Below are 16,664 nucleotides of genomic sequence, written 5' to 3'. Positions count from 1 at the left end.
GAACTAATTTACTTGTCACAGCTAGACACGACTTGCATCTTCTGAATGGAGGATGCAAAAATCTCAGAAATATTCTTGAGTAGAATGGCAGCACGGCTTGACCTGTCCTTCATTCAAGACAAGGACGAACAATCTCACACCTACAGTTAATAATATGTGGCGCATGTTGTGAGTGGTGACCGGTTTTTTATAACCAGTTGTTGATGTGCCATTTTGCTGACTCGTCATATTATTTTGTTGTTGTTCAACAATCGATGCCAACAGATAGAACTAAGACTTTCTTCCGGCAAAACAAGACATCGAGAAAGTAGTTATGCTGGCAAGGAAGGCACATATAAGGATGAGCTTTCTTACGGTCCTGGTACCAATATAGATTGGAGAATTCTACCTTTTGGGTAGGTATGGAAGGGAATTTTCCACAAGATCATGTGGATGTAATGCTTATCAGGATGTTTATTTGAGATTTGTATTGGAGATGTAGGTGAAAAAATTAAGAATAGATAAAAGAATTAATAGACAGATGAGTATCATGTGAGAAGGATGGATGACCAAAATAACTCATGCGAGTTGCCTCCTGTCTCATGAGGAGGTACCGAAATTAATAGTGTACCTCTTGCTACCTCCCAAAGATTGTAAAAGAAACTCAAAAAATCAATGTAGCAGGAGTATCTAAGTTCGAGATTAGCTAGCGCAGTTCTAATCAAAACGATATTTTTGGTCCCCTTCTAGTCCATGCCATAGGCTTGAGGAAGCATAGATGTCTTTGAAGTGCTGAAGCATAATGCCCCCATCTTTCATCAACACTTCGGCACTTAGTTTATAGCTACGTGCAGTTTTTCCAGCGTCTAAGCTTCACCAACTGTATGTCTGCTGAAATAGCGGCAGCTCGCTTTCAGTGTCGACTGTGGGCTCAGTCGGCTGCTAATCGATGAATGGATAAAACAAACGACGGCAAAGGAATTGCTCGCCATATCCCGTTGGACCAAGTACGGGTGTGCAGTGTACTTGACCCCATGCCACTATAAGTATCATCCAGTGCTCATCGTCTAGCGTACACTTGCGCTCAGCTGTCCCATCACCTTGAGGAGGGCAGCAGCCTCCGAGTCAAACTCGAACTGATCTCCTGTCCAGCTTGCAAGAGGAGGAAGTCGATGCACGGAGGAGGAGCACTCGCGGTGGTCGGCGCCGTCCCCGGCTACAGCAGCGAGATCACCTTCACGGTGGTGATGAGCTGCCTCATGGCGGCCTCCGGCGGGCTCATCTTCGGATACGACATCAGTATCACAGGTCAGTTAATTGTGTGGTGCACTGAGTACATGCGTACATGCTGTGTTCTTGTGCTCGATCCGGTGCTCGATGCACACAGAACTTGAACTAGAGGAAATTTCTTCCTCTAGTTCTTTCCTTCTACAAGAAAGAGCACACTCAATCACTCCTTATTAGCCATCCTTTTCTTTTTCTCTTGTAAATACGCAGAAAAGCTACACATTTTTATATTAAGAAAAGAAATACAATTAAAGTTATTACACCACGACCGATCATCTTTAAGAGGCTATTACATGACTGAAGCAATCTCTGAACCTAAACCGCAATAGGATTTATGAGCTATCCTTTTTATTTTGCTTGCTAAGTTAGACCGATGATTTATGAGCTGTTTTTCATGTGTTAAGATGCTCTCTCTCTCTCAGAGTCAACTCTTGCAAGCATTTTCGAAAGACTCACAAGCTAAAGAATTCGTTCACAAAAATTAAAGAAATCGATCGAGCCCACAAAGGCAAATGGCAGAACCTTTCCCCCAGCTTCTTATCCTGGTTATTTGCCGAGAGATACATCCAATGGACAGGATCTGCTCGAGTACTTAACCGAGTTCTACGGCATCACGTCGGATGGTACCGAGGTACTCCTGCCTTGTCGCCTGGTTCCTTGGACATTTTCTACCTTGATGGGGGCCAGGCCCCTGTCATTTTCTGTACATAATACGAGCTACTATAGGACATGGACATTGTTTTACCCTTAGAGCTTACATGACAGGACAGTTTGTGCTCTGAGTTTCTGCAGCAACTCGTACTTTGTTCTTCAGTCCTTCTGCATCTAGTACTATGTGCTTTCTCTCTTGCTCTGCTCTTGGTTTAGGTCATTGATTCGAGATGGTTGCTTCCCCTGCCCTTGTGTGGAGTGATTCCTAAACGAAACCAGGCATGCAATCAAGAGGCGCCATGTTGCATGCTCACACACTTTTGAAATTTCCACTTGCTTGCAAGAGGTTTCCGTGACGCCTCCAAACACCTGGCAAACTCAACGCTACAGGAATACAGATCATGCGTGCTGTGCACAAACAAACGGATATGGGACAAGCTAGGGGCCAGGGCGGATCTTCAGGTTATCCATGAAGAGGAAGGAGAGATAGGGGTGAGAAGAAGAGGGAGAGAAAGAAGAAGAGGGAGGCTGGAGGAGGAAGAAGGACTGCGTCCGGCCGTCCGCTAAGGGTACCATGTGGAACAATACGGCGAATACGGAATACGCAACTGTCAACATCGCGCCCTAAACAAATCAGATCTGGCTCCTTCCTCACGAGTCACAGTCGCTCACCACATTATGCCAGATTGGCAATCAGAATTTCTGATGAACACATGAACACGTATGGCTATAATCGTTATAGAGCTGATTATATATGGAAAAAAAGTTATTCATATAACTCGGACGTAAATGTCTAGCAATTTGAGCCACTGAGAACCTAGATATGCCATACGTAAGAGATCCATTTGATTGGTGAAGTCAATGCGATCATTGATCGAGATGAACGATTTAGTCATTTGATGATCAACTGATTCAATTGCTTGTTCTCTGAAAAGCTCAGTGAATTTGCTTCGAGTTGTGAATTTCCAGGTGGATTGACGCAGATGGAGTCGTTCCTCCAGGCCTTCTTCCCCGACATCCTTGAGAAGATGAACAACGCGCAGCAGGACGAGTACTGCATCTTCGACAGCCAGGTGCTCACCACCTTCGTCTCCTCGCTCTACCTCGCCGGCGTGTTTGCCTGCCTCGTCGCCGGCCACGTCACCAGGAAGGTAGGCCGGAGGAACTCAATGCTCATCGGCGCCTCGCTCTTCTTCGTCGGCGCCGTCCTCAACTGCGCCGCCGTCAACATCTACATGCTCGTCATCGGCCGCATCCTCCTTGGCTTCGCCGTCGGATTCACCAACCAGTCCGCGCCGGTGTACCTGGCGGAGATCGCGCCGGCGCGGTGGCGTGGGGCGTTCACGAGCATCTTCCACTTCTTCCTCAACATTGGCATGTTCCTGGCCGACCTGGTCAACTACCGCGCCAACAGCATCCCGGTCTGGGGCTGGCGCCTGTCCCTGGGCGTCGGCATCGTCCCGGCCATCATCATCCTGATCGGCGCGGCCTTCATCCCGGACTCGCCCAACAGCCTGGTGCTGCGCGGGAAGGTGGACGAGGCCCGCGCCTCGCTGCGGTGCATCCGCGGGCCGTCCGCCGACGTGGACGTGGAGCTCAAGGACATCATGCATGCCGCGGAGGAGGACAGCCGGTACGAAACAGGCGCGTTCCGGCGCATCGTCCGGCGCGAGTACCGCCCGCACCTCGTCATGGCCGTCGCCATCCCGGTGTTCTTCGAGCTGACGGGCATGATCGTGGTGACCATCTTCACGCCGCTCCTCTTCTACACCGTCGGGTTCACGAGCCAGAAGGCCATCCTGGGCTCCATCATCACCGACGTTGTCAGCCTGGCCTCCATCGCCGTCGCCGCGATGGCCGTCGACCGGTATGGCCGCCGCTCCCTCTTCATGCTGGGCGGCGGCATCCTTCTCGTGTGCCTGGTGGGCATGGCGTGGATCTTCGGCGCGCAGCTGGGCGCCAACGGCGGGAAGGCGATGCCGCGGTCCTACGCAGTGGCGGTGGTGGCGCTGGTGTGCCTGTTCACGGCGGGCTTCGGCGTGTCGTGGGGCCCGCTCAAGTGGATCATCCCGAGCGAGATCTTCCCGCTGGAGGTGAGGTCGGCGGGGCAGGGGATGAGCGAGTCCATCTCGCTCCTGCTCACCTTCGTGCAGACGCAGTCCTTCCTCGCGATGCTCTGCAGCTTCAAGTACGGCGCCTTCGCTTACAACGCCGGGTGGGTTCTGCTCATGACGGCGTTCGTTGCCTTCTTCCTGCCGGAGACCAAGGGCGTGCCCATCGAGTCCATGGGCACAGTGTGGGCGCGCCACTGGTACTGGAAGCGCTTCGTCAAGCCGGCGCCTGCACCCGTCAAACAGACAGATGGGCCGGTTTGATTTGGGCATTTGGCGCGGTGGTAATACTGGGCCGGTTTGTGTGTGTATCGGCTAAGCATGGGACCCAAACCCCTTATGCCGTTTGTGACAAGATATATACTCCGTGTTGGTTAGGTTAGAATATTTCAACCTCTCAAAAAATAGGTTCCTTTATAAGAAATGTACTCTCGATTGGAAGATAGATATTAGTATTTGTCCATGGAATTCACTTTATAAGAAATGTACTCTAGATTGAAAGATAGATATTAGTATTTGTCCATGGAATTCACTTATGAAAGAAAACCCTGACATTGTCTGTGTAGATCATACCAGAATGTACCCAACGCACTTGCTTTCAGTTCCCTAACCGAAGCTGAGGCTCTAGCTCTCCCTGCAAGAGAAGCGAAGATGACAGGAGGTGGGGAGCTCGCCGCCGTCGGCAGCGAGATAACCTTCACGGTTGTGATGAGCTGCCTCACCGCGGCCTCCGGCGGGCTCATGCTTGGATACGATATCAGTATTACAGCTCAGTTCTGTTATGTAGTGAAGATGCAGAGATCTTTCTCTTTTTACCCCCCTTTTTTTTTACAAGAAGATGCTGTGTTCTTGTGCTGGCTCCAGTCATAAAATACAACGCGATATTTTTCGTTGTTTCCTTTCTTCTCCATTTCCGTTTGTCTAGCTAGGACGATGATTTCTGAGCCACTTCCATGTGTTAAATTTCGGTTTATTTAGATAGTTTCTCAGAGCTAGCTCCTGTAAATATCGACTGAAAAGAGAAAACAGAGTAACGAAATGTTCATTGAGAAACTAAATTACAAATGGAATGATTAGACTTTTGCCAGTTTTTTGTTCGGCTGTTTTCTGAGAGTTCCAATCCAGAGGTCAACTACTACTTGTTTCTGAGTCTGATACACCTCTCCATTTTTTCAGTAAAGAACACTATACGAAGAAACACTGTTCGACAGTCTTCCAAAAAATTAGGATAGGACAATTAAAGAAACATATCTCTGGGATAAGCATAAATCTACGTAAATACATCATCTAAAATGAATGTTTCTTAAATTGCCCAAGTGCGCGCAATTCTTAAACGAAAACTAACACGCAATTCAGATGTGCTTCATTTATTTTGCGAAAAAGCATAGATTTTTTTTAAAACTCTGAATGAAAATTTCGACTTTTTTCTTTCTATTTAGTCAACACAATGGTGTACAGATGAACCATGCATTATATAAAGTTGACAAGAGTGCCCTAAACAATAAAGCCGACAAGGACCGATGTTGAATTCATTCGTTTTTTAAAAGAACCAATGTCTCACTGTCACAGTCACAGTCTTTCTCTCAAGTCACAGTCTTTTTTTTTTTTTAAGGAAACCGGTTCAAGTCACAGTCTCACTGTACAGCCATCTCAAGTTGATGAAACATACCTCTAAACATTTTTGAAGCTTTGGAGCAAAGCCAAAATCACTCACACATATCTCAAATTTAATCTGAATTTCAGATTATACTTAACAAAAAAATCAAGAAATTTACAGATAGCAAAACTGAACTATGAAGGAACACGCATACCTGCCTTTTGCTGTTTTGCAGACTTCAAAACTTATGCATATGTTTTTTAGGAGATGTTCACCATGAAATCAGATTTAGCATCTTCATTTTTCAGTACAATTTCATATACTTCAGTATACTTCGTGTTCATAGCTCATATGTACAATTGCAAAGTTCTAAGCTAGAGTTTCATATGTATGTCTGATCCATGCAATTTGATGTGATCAAACACATAAGTGTGATCATTGGTCGACATGATCTTTCAGTTATCATATGATGATCAGTCCTTTACTTTTTTTCTCAAATAGCTTCCGGTTAAATTTCGGGTGGATTGACGCACATGGAATCGTTCCTCCAGGCGTTCTTCCCGGAGATCCTCCAGAAGATGAACAACGCGCAGCAGGACGCGTACTGCATCTTCGACAGCCAGGTGCTCACCACCTTCGTCTCCTCGTTCTACCTCGCCGGCATGCTCGCCTTTCTCGTCGGCGGCCACTTTACCAGGACGGTGGGCCGGAGGAACTCCATGCTGATTGGCGGCTTGCTGTTCATCGCCGGCGCCCTCCTCAATTTCACCGCCGTCAACATCAGCATGCTCGTCATCGGCCGCATCCTCCTCGGCGTTGCCGTCGGCTTCATCAGCCTGCTGATCACTGATCGGCCAATGCGCTCACAAATCTTGACACTTCAATCGTAAGTGAAGGACGTGCATTGTGATTGCTGTGTATTCTTGCATTGATTTTTGGTTGCAGTCTGCACCGGTGTACCTGGCGGAGATCGCGCCGGCACGGTGGCGAGGCGCGTTCACTACTAGCTTCCACTTCTTCCTCAACGTGGGCATGTTCATGGCGGACATGGTCAACTATGGCGCCAACACCATCCCGAGGTGGGGCTGCGCCTCTCGCTCGGCGTTGGCATCGCGTCCCGGCTGCCGTCATCGTCGCCGGCGCGGCGCTCATTCCGGACACGCCCAACAGCCTGGTGCTGCGTGGGAGGCTCGACGAGGCCCTCGCCTCGCTGCGGCTCATCCGCAGGGCGGCGGCCGACATTGACGGCGAGCTCAAAGACATCGTCCGCGCCGTGGAGCAGGACCGGAGGCACGAGTCTGGCGCGCTCCGACGCCTCTGCCGGAGAGAGTACCGGCCGCACCTGGTGATGGCCGTGGCCACGTCGGTGTTCTTCGAGCTGACGGGCATGATCGTGGTGTCCATCTTCACGCCACTCCTCTTCTACACCGTCGGGTTCACGAGCCAGAAGGCCATCCTGGGCTCCATTATCACCGACGTCGTCAGCCTCGCGTCCATCGCCGTCGCCGCGCTCCCCGTCGACCGCTACGGCCGCCGCTCCCTCCTCATGCTGGGCGGCGCCGTCCTGATCATCTCCCAGGTGGCCATGGCGTGGATCTTCGGCGCGCAGCTGGGGACCGACGGCGGGAAGTCCATGCCGCGCGGGTACGGGGTGGCGGTGGTGTGCGTGTACACGGCCGGATTCGGCGTGTCGTGGGGCCCGCTCTCGTGGGTGGTCACCAGCGAGATCTTCCCGCTCGAGGTGCGGCCGTCGGCGCTGGGCCTGGGCGGCGCCATCTCGGGCGCGCTGACGTTCGCGCAGTCGCAGTCGTTCCTGGAGATGCTCTGCAGCTTCAAGTACGGCACCTTCGCGTTCTACGCCGGGTGGGTGGTCGTCATGACGGCGTTCATGGCCGCGTTCCTGCCGGAGACCCGCGGCGTGCCCATCGAGTCCATGGGCGCTGTGTGGGAGCGGCACTGGTACCGGAAGCGCTTCGTCAAGCCGATGGCGCCGGTGCCGGCAGTGCCCAAACTGGTGGAGGGGCCGGTTTGAATTGGGTTTCAGCGGTGTGGTAGTACTGGGCCGTGTGTCGTAGTGAACGCGTGCCGATTTGTGCGTCCGTCGGCGGTAGACATGGAGCGACAAATCTTGCTACCTTTCGTCTTCGTGCCATGAATCCATGATGCTTGGCAGTGGCACATGAGTACGTGTTGGCTGCATTCCTCTCGAAAAGTAGGTACGTGTCGGCTACGTTAGAATATCTGAATATGTCCTCTACCTTCAAAAGTATATCAGGACTGGTGCAGTCCGTACTCTACTGTTGTGCCACAAATAATGCCATCCGTCGTCTTTCGTCACCGAAATCTGCGTATTTTTCAGCACTCAGAAATCACAATTCGGAGCCAGATTCAAACCGACGAAAAAAGGCCACAAAAATCTCCAACTCAAGCAAGGATAATGTTTTGGAGTTGCTCCGTTGGTCCATTGCTACTGCCGTTAGCCATCTCTCGACTAGTTGATTTCATTAGAGCTGGGACTTTGGGCCATATTTTTTGGGCCGGCCTGAGCCCAGCACGGCCCGGTGAAGCTTAAGCTCGACCCGACCCGAGCACTGATGGGCCGGGTCAGCTCGGCCCGATTTATGGGCCGGCCGGGCCTTGATATGGGGCCCAATGGGCGGTCTGGCCCGGTAAAAAATGGGTTCGCGACCTCACATGCGGTGGAATATGGTGGTACTGGGCCCGTGCCAGCCCGGCCCGATAAGGCCCATCGTGCATTCGGGCCGGGTTTGGGCCTAGCTGAAGGAGGATTGGGCCAGCCCGACCCGACCCGAATAGTTTATCGGGCCATCTAAGCATGGCCCGAAAAGCCCGAAGCCCGAATGGGTCGGGTCGGGCCGGCCCGACCCGGCCCAAGTCCCACCTCTAGATTTCACATGTCCTGTGTGGGAGAACGCGAGAGAAGCATCGCAACTTTGGAGCACAAAAGTCCAATAGCTGAAAATGAACTGACTGACAAATAGCAGCGACATTTCCGGATAGGAGAAGAGTAACTAGCATAACATGCCTCGTTGCCATAGTGCAGAACCCTAGAGAAATAACATCAAAACATCGAGCAAACTGTACAAAAAAAAGGCCAAGAAAAAAAGAAAGGGAAAAGAGCATATTTACATCCACCAAACTAGATTCTCAATCAACCTGAGCTAACATACACTCATCTAGCCATCTCTCCTCATCTGAACTTCAATCATGACCAGATCCAAATTGCATAGTATGCAAGGATGGCGTTCTTCAGCCTGCAAAGGATCAGCAGGAAGTACTGCATCTGGGCGAAGCAGACGCCCAAGTTCAGAGCCATGGTCAAAACCTGTCCCGCCGAGTGAACCTTCTTTCCAGGGATGGTCCAGAAGAATGAACCCCATGACCAGCTGAGGCCGAAGGACACGACGCATGTCAGAGCGAACATGGCGGTCGTGTAACCCGTCGGCATGCGAGTTCCACCGCCTACTCCGACCTGAACTTCCAGGACCAATGGAATTGCGACCTTGCAGAACATAATTTCACCAATGAACAATGTCAGTTGTTGCAAGAAACATAAGACTTTTGAATCTCTGAAATTTGGAAAGTTTTAGTTCATTGTTCGGTTACCTGGCAAAACACCATCAGAATGGCACTGATGGTGAAAGTCACCTCCCTGCCATACTGTTTTGTTGCAAGGGCAGATCCAAGAATGCCGCAGGAATTCATCAAAATCAGCACGATTTTACCGAGCACCGCCGCGCTGCTCCTGGAACTTGTGGTTCGCGACAGCATCGGCAAGAACAATGTGGTGACGTTCACTCTGGTAAGCCATAGGACGAATTGCAACGCCACAAGCACCATCATGTATGCCAGATATTGCTCATTCCTTGCCATGATCCTCCAAAATGCACTCGTGGCGTGACCACTCCGTACACTCAGACTGCTGAAGCCGAGCTTCTTTTGCGCTACATCAACAGCCTTCAGACTGGCAGGGTAACAAATACATTGAAGCGCAAGGCGGACAGTGTCTCGCTTCTGCACAAGCAAACTTGACAAGAAGGGTTGTTCATTGCACAGTTCACTATTCTCCATGCCCATGGCCGATTCTCCCTGAAGGTTAGCACTATGGTCAAGGATGAATTGCCGGCCATAAAAATGGTTGTCAATCATAATGTAGCTATAGAGCCTGGACATCAGAAAACCAATGCTGACGAAGAATGGCAGGGAGCCACACCAACAAGATAGTGATATCATGGCACGGGACATCAATGTGCGCTGCAAAATTGTTCAGTTAGAGATGTGTCAATAGCAATATAGCACGAACAAATAGAAAGAAATGCAGTATACAAATGGTTTTTGGTGTCTATGCAGTCTTCAGTAACTAACCATGCTCTAATGATACATATGAATTTTAATGATATTCTGCAGTACATTTAGTTACTGACCTTTACTACATAGGTTTTGGTTAGTAACCACCTGAGAATGAGAGTTCGATAGCTAATGGCAATACTCCGAATTGCGGTACCAGTACTGAAAAATGTACGGTCTATCAACATGACAGGGAGGTGCGACATTTTGCGGTTAACATGGCAGCCAACCATAGAATTGTTTGATGATATACCAAACATATTTACATATTTCCTGTACAGGGAATGCAGCTCCAGCTTTGCTGTGGCAATGTTAGGGAAGAATGCCATCACAGATGACTGCATCTCTAAAGTACCTACTGCATGACGAAGCAAATAATCAGTGCCATTGCTAAAAAAATTAATTGTGCGAAATTGTGAAGAATAGCAAATCTTGAATTTAGATGTATTTCAATTTAAGCTGATGACAGAGTTGATCTCAATTCCCTGTTAGAAACTAAATGCTCGCCAGCACAAACTACTTGTTCAATTAATCTAGCGAGCTCTTTTTTTCATTGGACTCTTATTGATGATTCATGCATCAGAAACATCTTGGAATTGGCGTGAGGTCAAGAACTTCGAAATGAAAATATCAATTGCAATATTGATCGAAAGCGGTGATATGGAAATAAAGAAACAACAAGTACTAACAACCAAGAACTCAAAAGGTAATTTGGATACACCAGAGTAAAAAAAGTTGGAAGACATTACATGATACAAATGATCGGTACAAGATAGAAACAGATTCTGTTGAATGTTCCCTGCAAGTTAAGATTCCTATGTGCAGTGGCAAGTTAACAATAATTAGTATGTGCAGTGGCAAGTGGGGGCTTCCCTCACTGTTTTCTGTTGAAAAAACAATAATTAGTATGCCTAGCCACTAAATGGGGGCCCTACCGACAGGAAGTCCCACGTGCCTCTCACTCACTCCCAAGAAGCTAGAGGTGGAGCTGCGCCGAGGAGCGTGCGTGCCTCCTTTTCTGCTGCAGAGGCCGAGCAAGTTCGAGATTCCAAACACCATTTTCCCTCTTCTGTGACGATTTTTTAAAAAGAAAAAAAAAAGGAGGAACGTTCCCAAGGACTTTGGAGCATGTGCTTGATGTCGTCGCGTGTATATGCATCAAGGCACACTGTTATATAGTATTACGTTTATCAGTAGCTCGCATGCTCGCTGACAATTCAGTTAGCAAGGTAGGCGAAAACGATGTGTGTCTAAAAGCGAAGCAAACCTGACTGATAAGAATCAACGAGCTCTCAGGAGAGGAGAGTAGTAGTGCGTGTGTGTAGTTGTAATTCACAAAGATGAGTGAACCAAATTTGTTGAACCGCACGAAAGGTTAATTTCTTCCAAGAGATGAGCATTTCAGAACCAGAATTGTGCCGAAACATCCAGAGACCAAATTGACGAAGCTATCTCATGACTTTATGCGCGGAGACGCCCCCATTCCCTTCTAGACCGTTCGTGCGTGCTTCCCGGCTTTTCCTACTCGCTTTCGACTCATGACATAACGGGCCTAACCTCTTTTGTCGTTGAGAGCATCAAAGGGATAGGGGTCAGGAAAGGGGATGAAGAGTTTCTGACCTGCTTGCTCGAGAGTGCTCCAGAGAATACCGCAAAGCACCCACCTGGTCCTGCGCCCCGCGAACGGGCCGGCCGGACTGCGACTCGTGACGCCGGCGGCGAGCGTTTGGAGGGTCGCCGCGCCACAACTCGCTGAGAGCTGCAGATGTTCCTTGGAGTTAATGGAGTCGAATGAATGATCGGAAGAGCAGCAGGGGAATCCTGGCTGCCAGTGTGCCTGCCAGATACAGCTCAGATCCTTTTTCAGTACCAGCTAGAACAAGAACAGGCGGAGGCTTAAACACGGAAGGAGACGGTGGGAAACAAGGGATCGTCACATCTCAGCTGCGCCTATCCGGAGCAGGGGAATGGAGACGATCACGAGAAGAAGAAGAGGAGAAAGCGAGAGACGACGGGGGGGCGGGGCAGGGAGAGGGGAGGGAGGGAGGGAGAGAGACCGCGAACCTGCGCGCGTTAGTTTTCTCACCACCAGTCACCAGATGGCCCGCCCGGTATTTTAGTACTCTGGTGACGAGACGACGGGTCTGGCGCTCTGGTGTGAGCAGGGTGGGTAGGGCAAGCAGCGGAATTCGATGGGCGTGCCGCGGTAGAGTGGCCTGCTGGTGTGGCGCGTACGTGTGGGCTTGCATGTACGCTCGGGCGCAGGCTTGGGACGTGGAGCGCCGCTCGGCAGGCTGGGGCTGACATGGGCGCATGGCTGCCGCGGCGCTTTGGGATTCACGTTGCGTGGCGGGATCCGGGGGCGCTGCGGCTGGGGCCTGGCGCACGGGGCGGGACGGGCCCGTCCGCTGGGATGGAATCGATCGGATCCCCTTCTTGTTGGGGGAGCCAGGAGAGGTAGGTGCGCCGCCGCCCGCCACCTGCTAGGACCCGGGAGCGGTACATATGCCGTGCCAGCTGCCATTCGACCGAGATTTGGGCTGGACTCCGTGTGGCCGAGCTGACGTGAAAATAAGGCCCAGAGAATAGTACAGTATTAGAGTTGCTCCTCAGGCTCGCCCAGACACTCTATTGTGGAATATATATAAATAATATTTGCAAAATTACATGCTGCTTCAAAATTTAGCAAGAATAGACTACTATCGTCAGTTTATCAAACGAGAAGGTCTTACTCTATGAACGAACGACATCTTATAAGCCCCACAGAATCTTAACCAGAATTGAATAATGGTGTGACCTGGCAGCCACGTGTACGCGCCGCTCCTTCATTGGGCGAGTCCTTGCTCTCTCCCGGTGAATAGATGAGATCTCTCTCGCAGCGCCCTGGCGGGCCCACCCAAAATGATCGGTACAGTAGAGTGCTAGGAGAGGTAGCCTATTCTTGCTGCACCGCCCTGACCGACATCAGCACTTCATTTGCACTAAGCGTAGCCAAGAGAGAGGGAGAGGGATAAGAGAGCACGGGAGAGGGAAAGGAGAGGAGGAGAGGGGAGGGGATGGATGAAAAATTGGAGGCAAAATCCTGTTTGAGGAAGGAAATATGTTTTTTTCATTCTTTTACAAATCTGGTAGGATAGCCACTAGTGTTAGATTTGAACACAGGTAAGATGTTAGATCTAGGTTTTTTTAACAAATCCAGTAGGATAGTCACTAGAATATACATCTAGGTTTATAATTAGGGTTAGACATAGTTTAGCAATTATATCCTGTTTGTACGCATATTTTAGTAATTAGATAGGTAATAGATGTAGGATTTATAGGTATTTGATGTAGTGACCTAGAGATATTTTATTACAATGTAGATTAACTGTTGGACTATATTTTTAATGAATGTTGCATTATCGTAGATGTAGTTTGATAGGTTTTTTTTAATGTTCTGATAGAATAATGTTAGAGTTTTATGTCGTTGGTTAGCAGGTATATCGGATAAGTGACAGTTTATGATTTTTTATTGAGACAGTGAAATATTATATGGCCCGGAAGGTGTAGTATTATCGATCTTTGAGTCAATAGACAAAGGTATTTCCATACCTATTCAAAAGAGTGCCAGACACTTGTACGACTAGTTAATGCGGTGTTTCAAAATAGACTCTGAGGTTCAAGAGATGACTATTAGTATTGTGGGTAATTGTATGTGAGATGGTATGTACTGGGAGGTGTTTCCGCTCAGGAAAAATCAAGTATAGAGAGGATGCACCTGCATGATGTAGTAGAAAGAGGTTGACCACCTATGTTACTTGTGCAATGGAAGAATAAGGAAGGAGTTATGGGAGATGTAGGGTGGGGCGTACGCGGAGTAGAGGGTGATGAGGAAGAGTATGATGAGTAGTAGGATAATGAGGATGGCTATTCGGATGCTGCATATTCATCGGATGATCCGATTGAACCGACTGATGAGGCAGACAAGGGTGAACGAATCCCTTTTCTAATTGAATAGACGGAACATGATGATCTTGAGGTTGACGAAGCTCTTGAGTATGACATGTTGAACGATGAGTATGATGTTACTGTTCTCACGAACTAGAACAATCCTAACTTTAACAATCTTATGATGAATGAAGGAAATATGTATTCTATAAGTATACACAGAATGAGGTGATTGAAGGGACTAGGTATCTTACAAAACTCATCATACACAGGATGATAAGGATGATGTTACTGTTCTAATGAATTATTTATGGATTAAATTAAGTCTAAAAGTGTCTTATATCGAACAGATCATCCCCTGCACACTTGCATCGACAGATCAGGGAACTAGGATCCAAATAGTTAGTGTTTACTATTTAGTATAATTGTGAGCTAACTTTAAAATTTCTTGAACAATCCCCCGGCCTCTTCTGAACATCCCTTTAATCTGCGCACGTGCTCGTATATATTCAATGTCCTGTGTATGCGAATTTTCCCAAAAAGTAAAAGCATGATATAGTAGTTACATACTTCCTCTTTTAAAAAATACAAGATATATTTTATTTTTAAAAAGTTAAACTTTATATATTTTGATCAACAATTAGTTAAATTATAAATACGTTTAGCGTATAAAAATATAGAACTAGGTTCATATTTCAAAACTCTTTCACGCTATATAGATTTTGCAGCCATAAACTATATATTTTATAACAAAACAATAGTTAAAATCGAATTTTTGAAGACCGAGTCAAAAACAAAATACGATTTGTACTCTTGAATGGAGGGAGTATGAATTAGTTGGAGGAATGCTCACCTTTGTGCACTCCATGGCGGTCTGCAAGACGTAGTTGGCGTAGGGGTCACAGATCAGCTCGTGGAACGCGCAGTGCCGCGGAGGAGCTCGCTGACGATCTCTTCGGCCTGCTCCCTCGTGAAGAACTCCAGGCACCGCTGCACCACGTGGCTGCTGGCCTTCTGCGTCGACAGGCTCACGCACAACCCCCGGAACGCCTCGTGTAGCATATCTTTCGCCCACTGCGCCCCCAGCACGGCCTTGATCACGTGCTGCACCACGTAGTTCCTGCCACGTACCAAAAATACCAAGGAGCAATGGCGTCAGGCATTATTTCGCCGATTCAGCAAAGAAGGTTTATGTCCTCATCCGAGAAACTGAACTGTTTCATGTGAAATTACTACGTCGAAAATTGGCGGTCGTGTGGACACATGCCATGCATGCCGTGTGCGTGTGCATTGTATCGTACGTACCCATTGCCATGCTCCGCGAGCGACCCATCACTGCACGACGCAAGGACGAGCAAGTTCTTCGTCTGCTCGTCGCCGGCCATGTCGATGCATTTGTTGATCACGGGGTAGCCGTGCAGGGTCACGATAGACGCGGTGAGGGAATCTCACGACGACACCAGTGATGAACTGCACGTGGATATTATAGGTGCAGGCCTCTTGTTAGATCAGTCGATTGAGTCGCCATTTCTAGCAGTTAGATCACCGAAGGAAAAGGTGGGTCGAAACTGACGACGTGTACCAGGTTCTGCTTGGCTGAGAACGTGTCGAGGCATTTCAGGATCAGGTGGCTGCCGTCCATGTCTTCTATCATGGAAAGCACGCCGGACACCCGGACGCCGGCGAGGGTCCTGGTGAAAGACTCAACGTGCCCCTGCTGCCCGGTTATTTTACCGACCAGCGTCTGAAGGATGTTGGACCTGACCCATGCATGAAAATTAAACACATAAATTGCAAAGTAATTAGAAAGGAAACATCGTATAGATCAGGGTGAGAAGGATTGAACTTTCGGTTTTGCTATGCATCGATCTATCGAGTGATTCTTCGCTTCGCTTATCTATCAAATTTGTCTTTGCTAGATTTTCTTTGAGATTCATTAAGTTTTGTTAGGTCCACTAGGAGTACAACTACAAACACAAGACGAGATGATACGAAGTTTGAGTGGCATGGTCCGGATTTTCGCTTGAAAGATGCATAAATAGTTCCATGTTTCCAGATCAACAAGATAGATATGCCAATAAACTGTTTGCTGTGATTTTGTAATTTGAAAGAAATTTAATCGAAGCACATGCACATGAATTGTGAATACCTAGTAGCACCATGTTCAGCATATTTGGGTGCATAGGGGCTTACCCTGCATGGTTCGTGGCAGCCGCGACGATCTTGCTGGGAGACGCCGCGCCGAGGATCCCGAGCACGCGCGTGATCTGCTCGTCCGTCCAGAACTCCAATGCTTCCACGAGCGCGTGACCGACGGTGTGTACCATGAGTTGGAATACCTCACCGGCGACCTCGTCGAATACCTGTTGCGCCGCGGCTGCCCCGCCCTCGGCCACCATCCGGACCAGGAACTGGTACCCAGGGAGGTCCCAGGCAATGCGGCTCATGCGGCCCCTCACGTCCGCCAGCCTCTTCCCCCACGTACGGGTCAGGGTTCAAGAGGCCACGGCCGGGGGAGGGAGCATTCTGAGCTCCGGTGTTGATCAGCGCGTGGCCTTGGTTCAAAATCTCATAAAACCGGCAGCTGCCGCGAGCGAGGAGGCTGTTACTGCTGTCTCCGATGGTGAGTGGTCTCAACGCGTTGGCGATAATGTCGTCAATTTCTTCCACGCACCGCTGGAGCGGCGAGCGCGACCGCCCGCCGTTGGGTGCATAATGCTGGCGTACATACTAGCACCGATGTG

The 16,664-nt window shown here is 49.0% G+C and overlaps 3 protein-coding genes and 1 pseudogene across 4 annotated transcripts; 2 read left to right on the top strand and 2 right to left on the bottom strand.

The window, feature by feature from the left end:
• Window positions 1-1,068: 1,068 nt before the first annotated feature.
• LOC133920506 (sugar transport protein MST1-like) lies at window positions 1,069-4,481 on the top strand. Its single transcript, XM_062365120.1, has 2 exons — window positions 1,069-1,287; window positions 2,887-4,481. The coding sequence occupies exons 1-2, from the start codon at window positions 1,152-1,154 to the stop codon at window positions 4,290-4,292; spliced, it is 1,542 nt and encodes a 513-aa protein (XP_062221104.1). The 5' UTR covers window positions 1,069-1,151; the 3' UTR covers window positions 4,293-4,481.
• A 181-nt stretch (window positions 4,482-4,662) lies between these two features.
• On the top strand, window positions 4,663-7,657 carry LOC133923016 (sugar transport protein MST1-like; annotated as a pseudogene).
• Window positions 7,658-8,586: 929 nt separating this feature from the next.
• On the bottom strand, window positions 8,587-12,043 carry LOC133921905 (sugar transport protein MST1-like). Of its 2 annotated transcripts, XM_062366996.1 has the most exons (5): window positions 11,864-12,043; window positions 11,614-11,752; window positions 10,071-10,351; window positions 9,253-9,900; window positions 8,600-9,148 (listed from the first exon to the last, which is right to left on the bottom strand). In XM_062366996.1, the coding sequence occupies exons 3-5, from the start codon at window positions 10,335-10,337 to the stop codon at window positions 8,852-8,854; spliced, it is 1,212 nt and encodes a 403-aa protein (XP_062222980.1). In that variant the 5' UTR covers window positions 10,338-10,351; window positions 11,614-11,752; window positions 11,864-12,043; the 3' UTR covers window positions 8,600-8,851. The 2 variants fall into 2 exon arrangements, with proteins under 2 accessions (XP_062222981.1, XP_062222980.1); XM_062366997.1 differs by lacking the exons at window positions 10,071-10,351; window positions 11,864-12,043 and having other exon boundaries at window positions 8,587-9,148; window positions 11,614-11,834.
• Window positions 12,044-15,457: 3,414 nt separating this feature from the next.
• LOC133923015 (putative pumilio homolog 7, chloroplastic) lies at window positions 15,458-16,367 on the bottom strand. Its single transcript, XM_062368490.1, has 2 exons — window positions 16,114-16,367; window positions 15,458-15,680 (listed from the first exon to the last, which is right to left on the bottom strand). Exons 1-2 carry the CDS (start codon window positions 16,365-16,367, stop codon window positions 15,458-15,460), a joined length of 477 nt encoding a protein of 158 aa, XP_062224474.1.
• Between the last annotated feature and the right edge of the window lie 297 nt (window positions 16,368-16,664).

Source organism: Phragmites australis, chromosome 6, assembly GCF_958298935.1.
Source record: "Phragmites australis chromosome 6, lpPhrAust1.1, whole genome shotgun sequence".
NCBI lineage: Eukaryota > Viridiplantae > Streptophyta > Magnoliopsida > Poales > Poaceae > Phragmites > Phragmites australis.
The sequence above is the reverse complement of the archived record's forward strand: the minus strand, read 5'-3'. Positions and strand labels throughout refer to the sequence as shown.

Bases quoted from the DNA above. Each gene is read 5' to 3' on its own strand.
- LOC133923015 (XM_062368490.1), bottom strand. From the start codon at position 16,367: ATGAGCCGCATTGCCTGGGACCTCCCTGGGTACCAGTTCCTGGTCCGG. The intron at 15,681-16,113 runs GTAAGCCCCTAT...TGCATGGGTCAG, and splicing joins GCTGCCACGAACCATGCAGG to GTCCAACATCCTTCAGACGC.
- LOC133920506 (XM_062365120.1), top strand. From the start codon at position 1,152: ATGCACGGAGGAGGAGCACTCGCGGTGGTCGGCGCCGTCCCCGGCTAC. The intron at 1,288-2,886 runs GTCAGTTAATTG...GTGAATTTCCAG, and splicing joins ATACGACATCAGTATCACAG to GTGGATTGACGCAGATGGAG.
- LOC133921905 (XM_062366996.1), bottom strand. From the start codon at position 10,337: ATGCAGTCATCTGTGATGGCATTCTTCCCTAACATTGCCACAGCAAAG. The intron at 9,901-10,070 runs GTCAGTAACTAA...ACAATTTTGCAG, and splicing joins CCAAAACCTATGTAGTAAAG to CGCACATTGATGTCCCGTGC. The intron at 9,149-9,252 runs GTAACCGAACAA...ATGTTCTGCAAG, and splicing joins TTCTGATGGTGTTTTGCCAG to GTCGCAATTCCATTGGTCCT.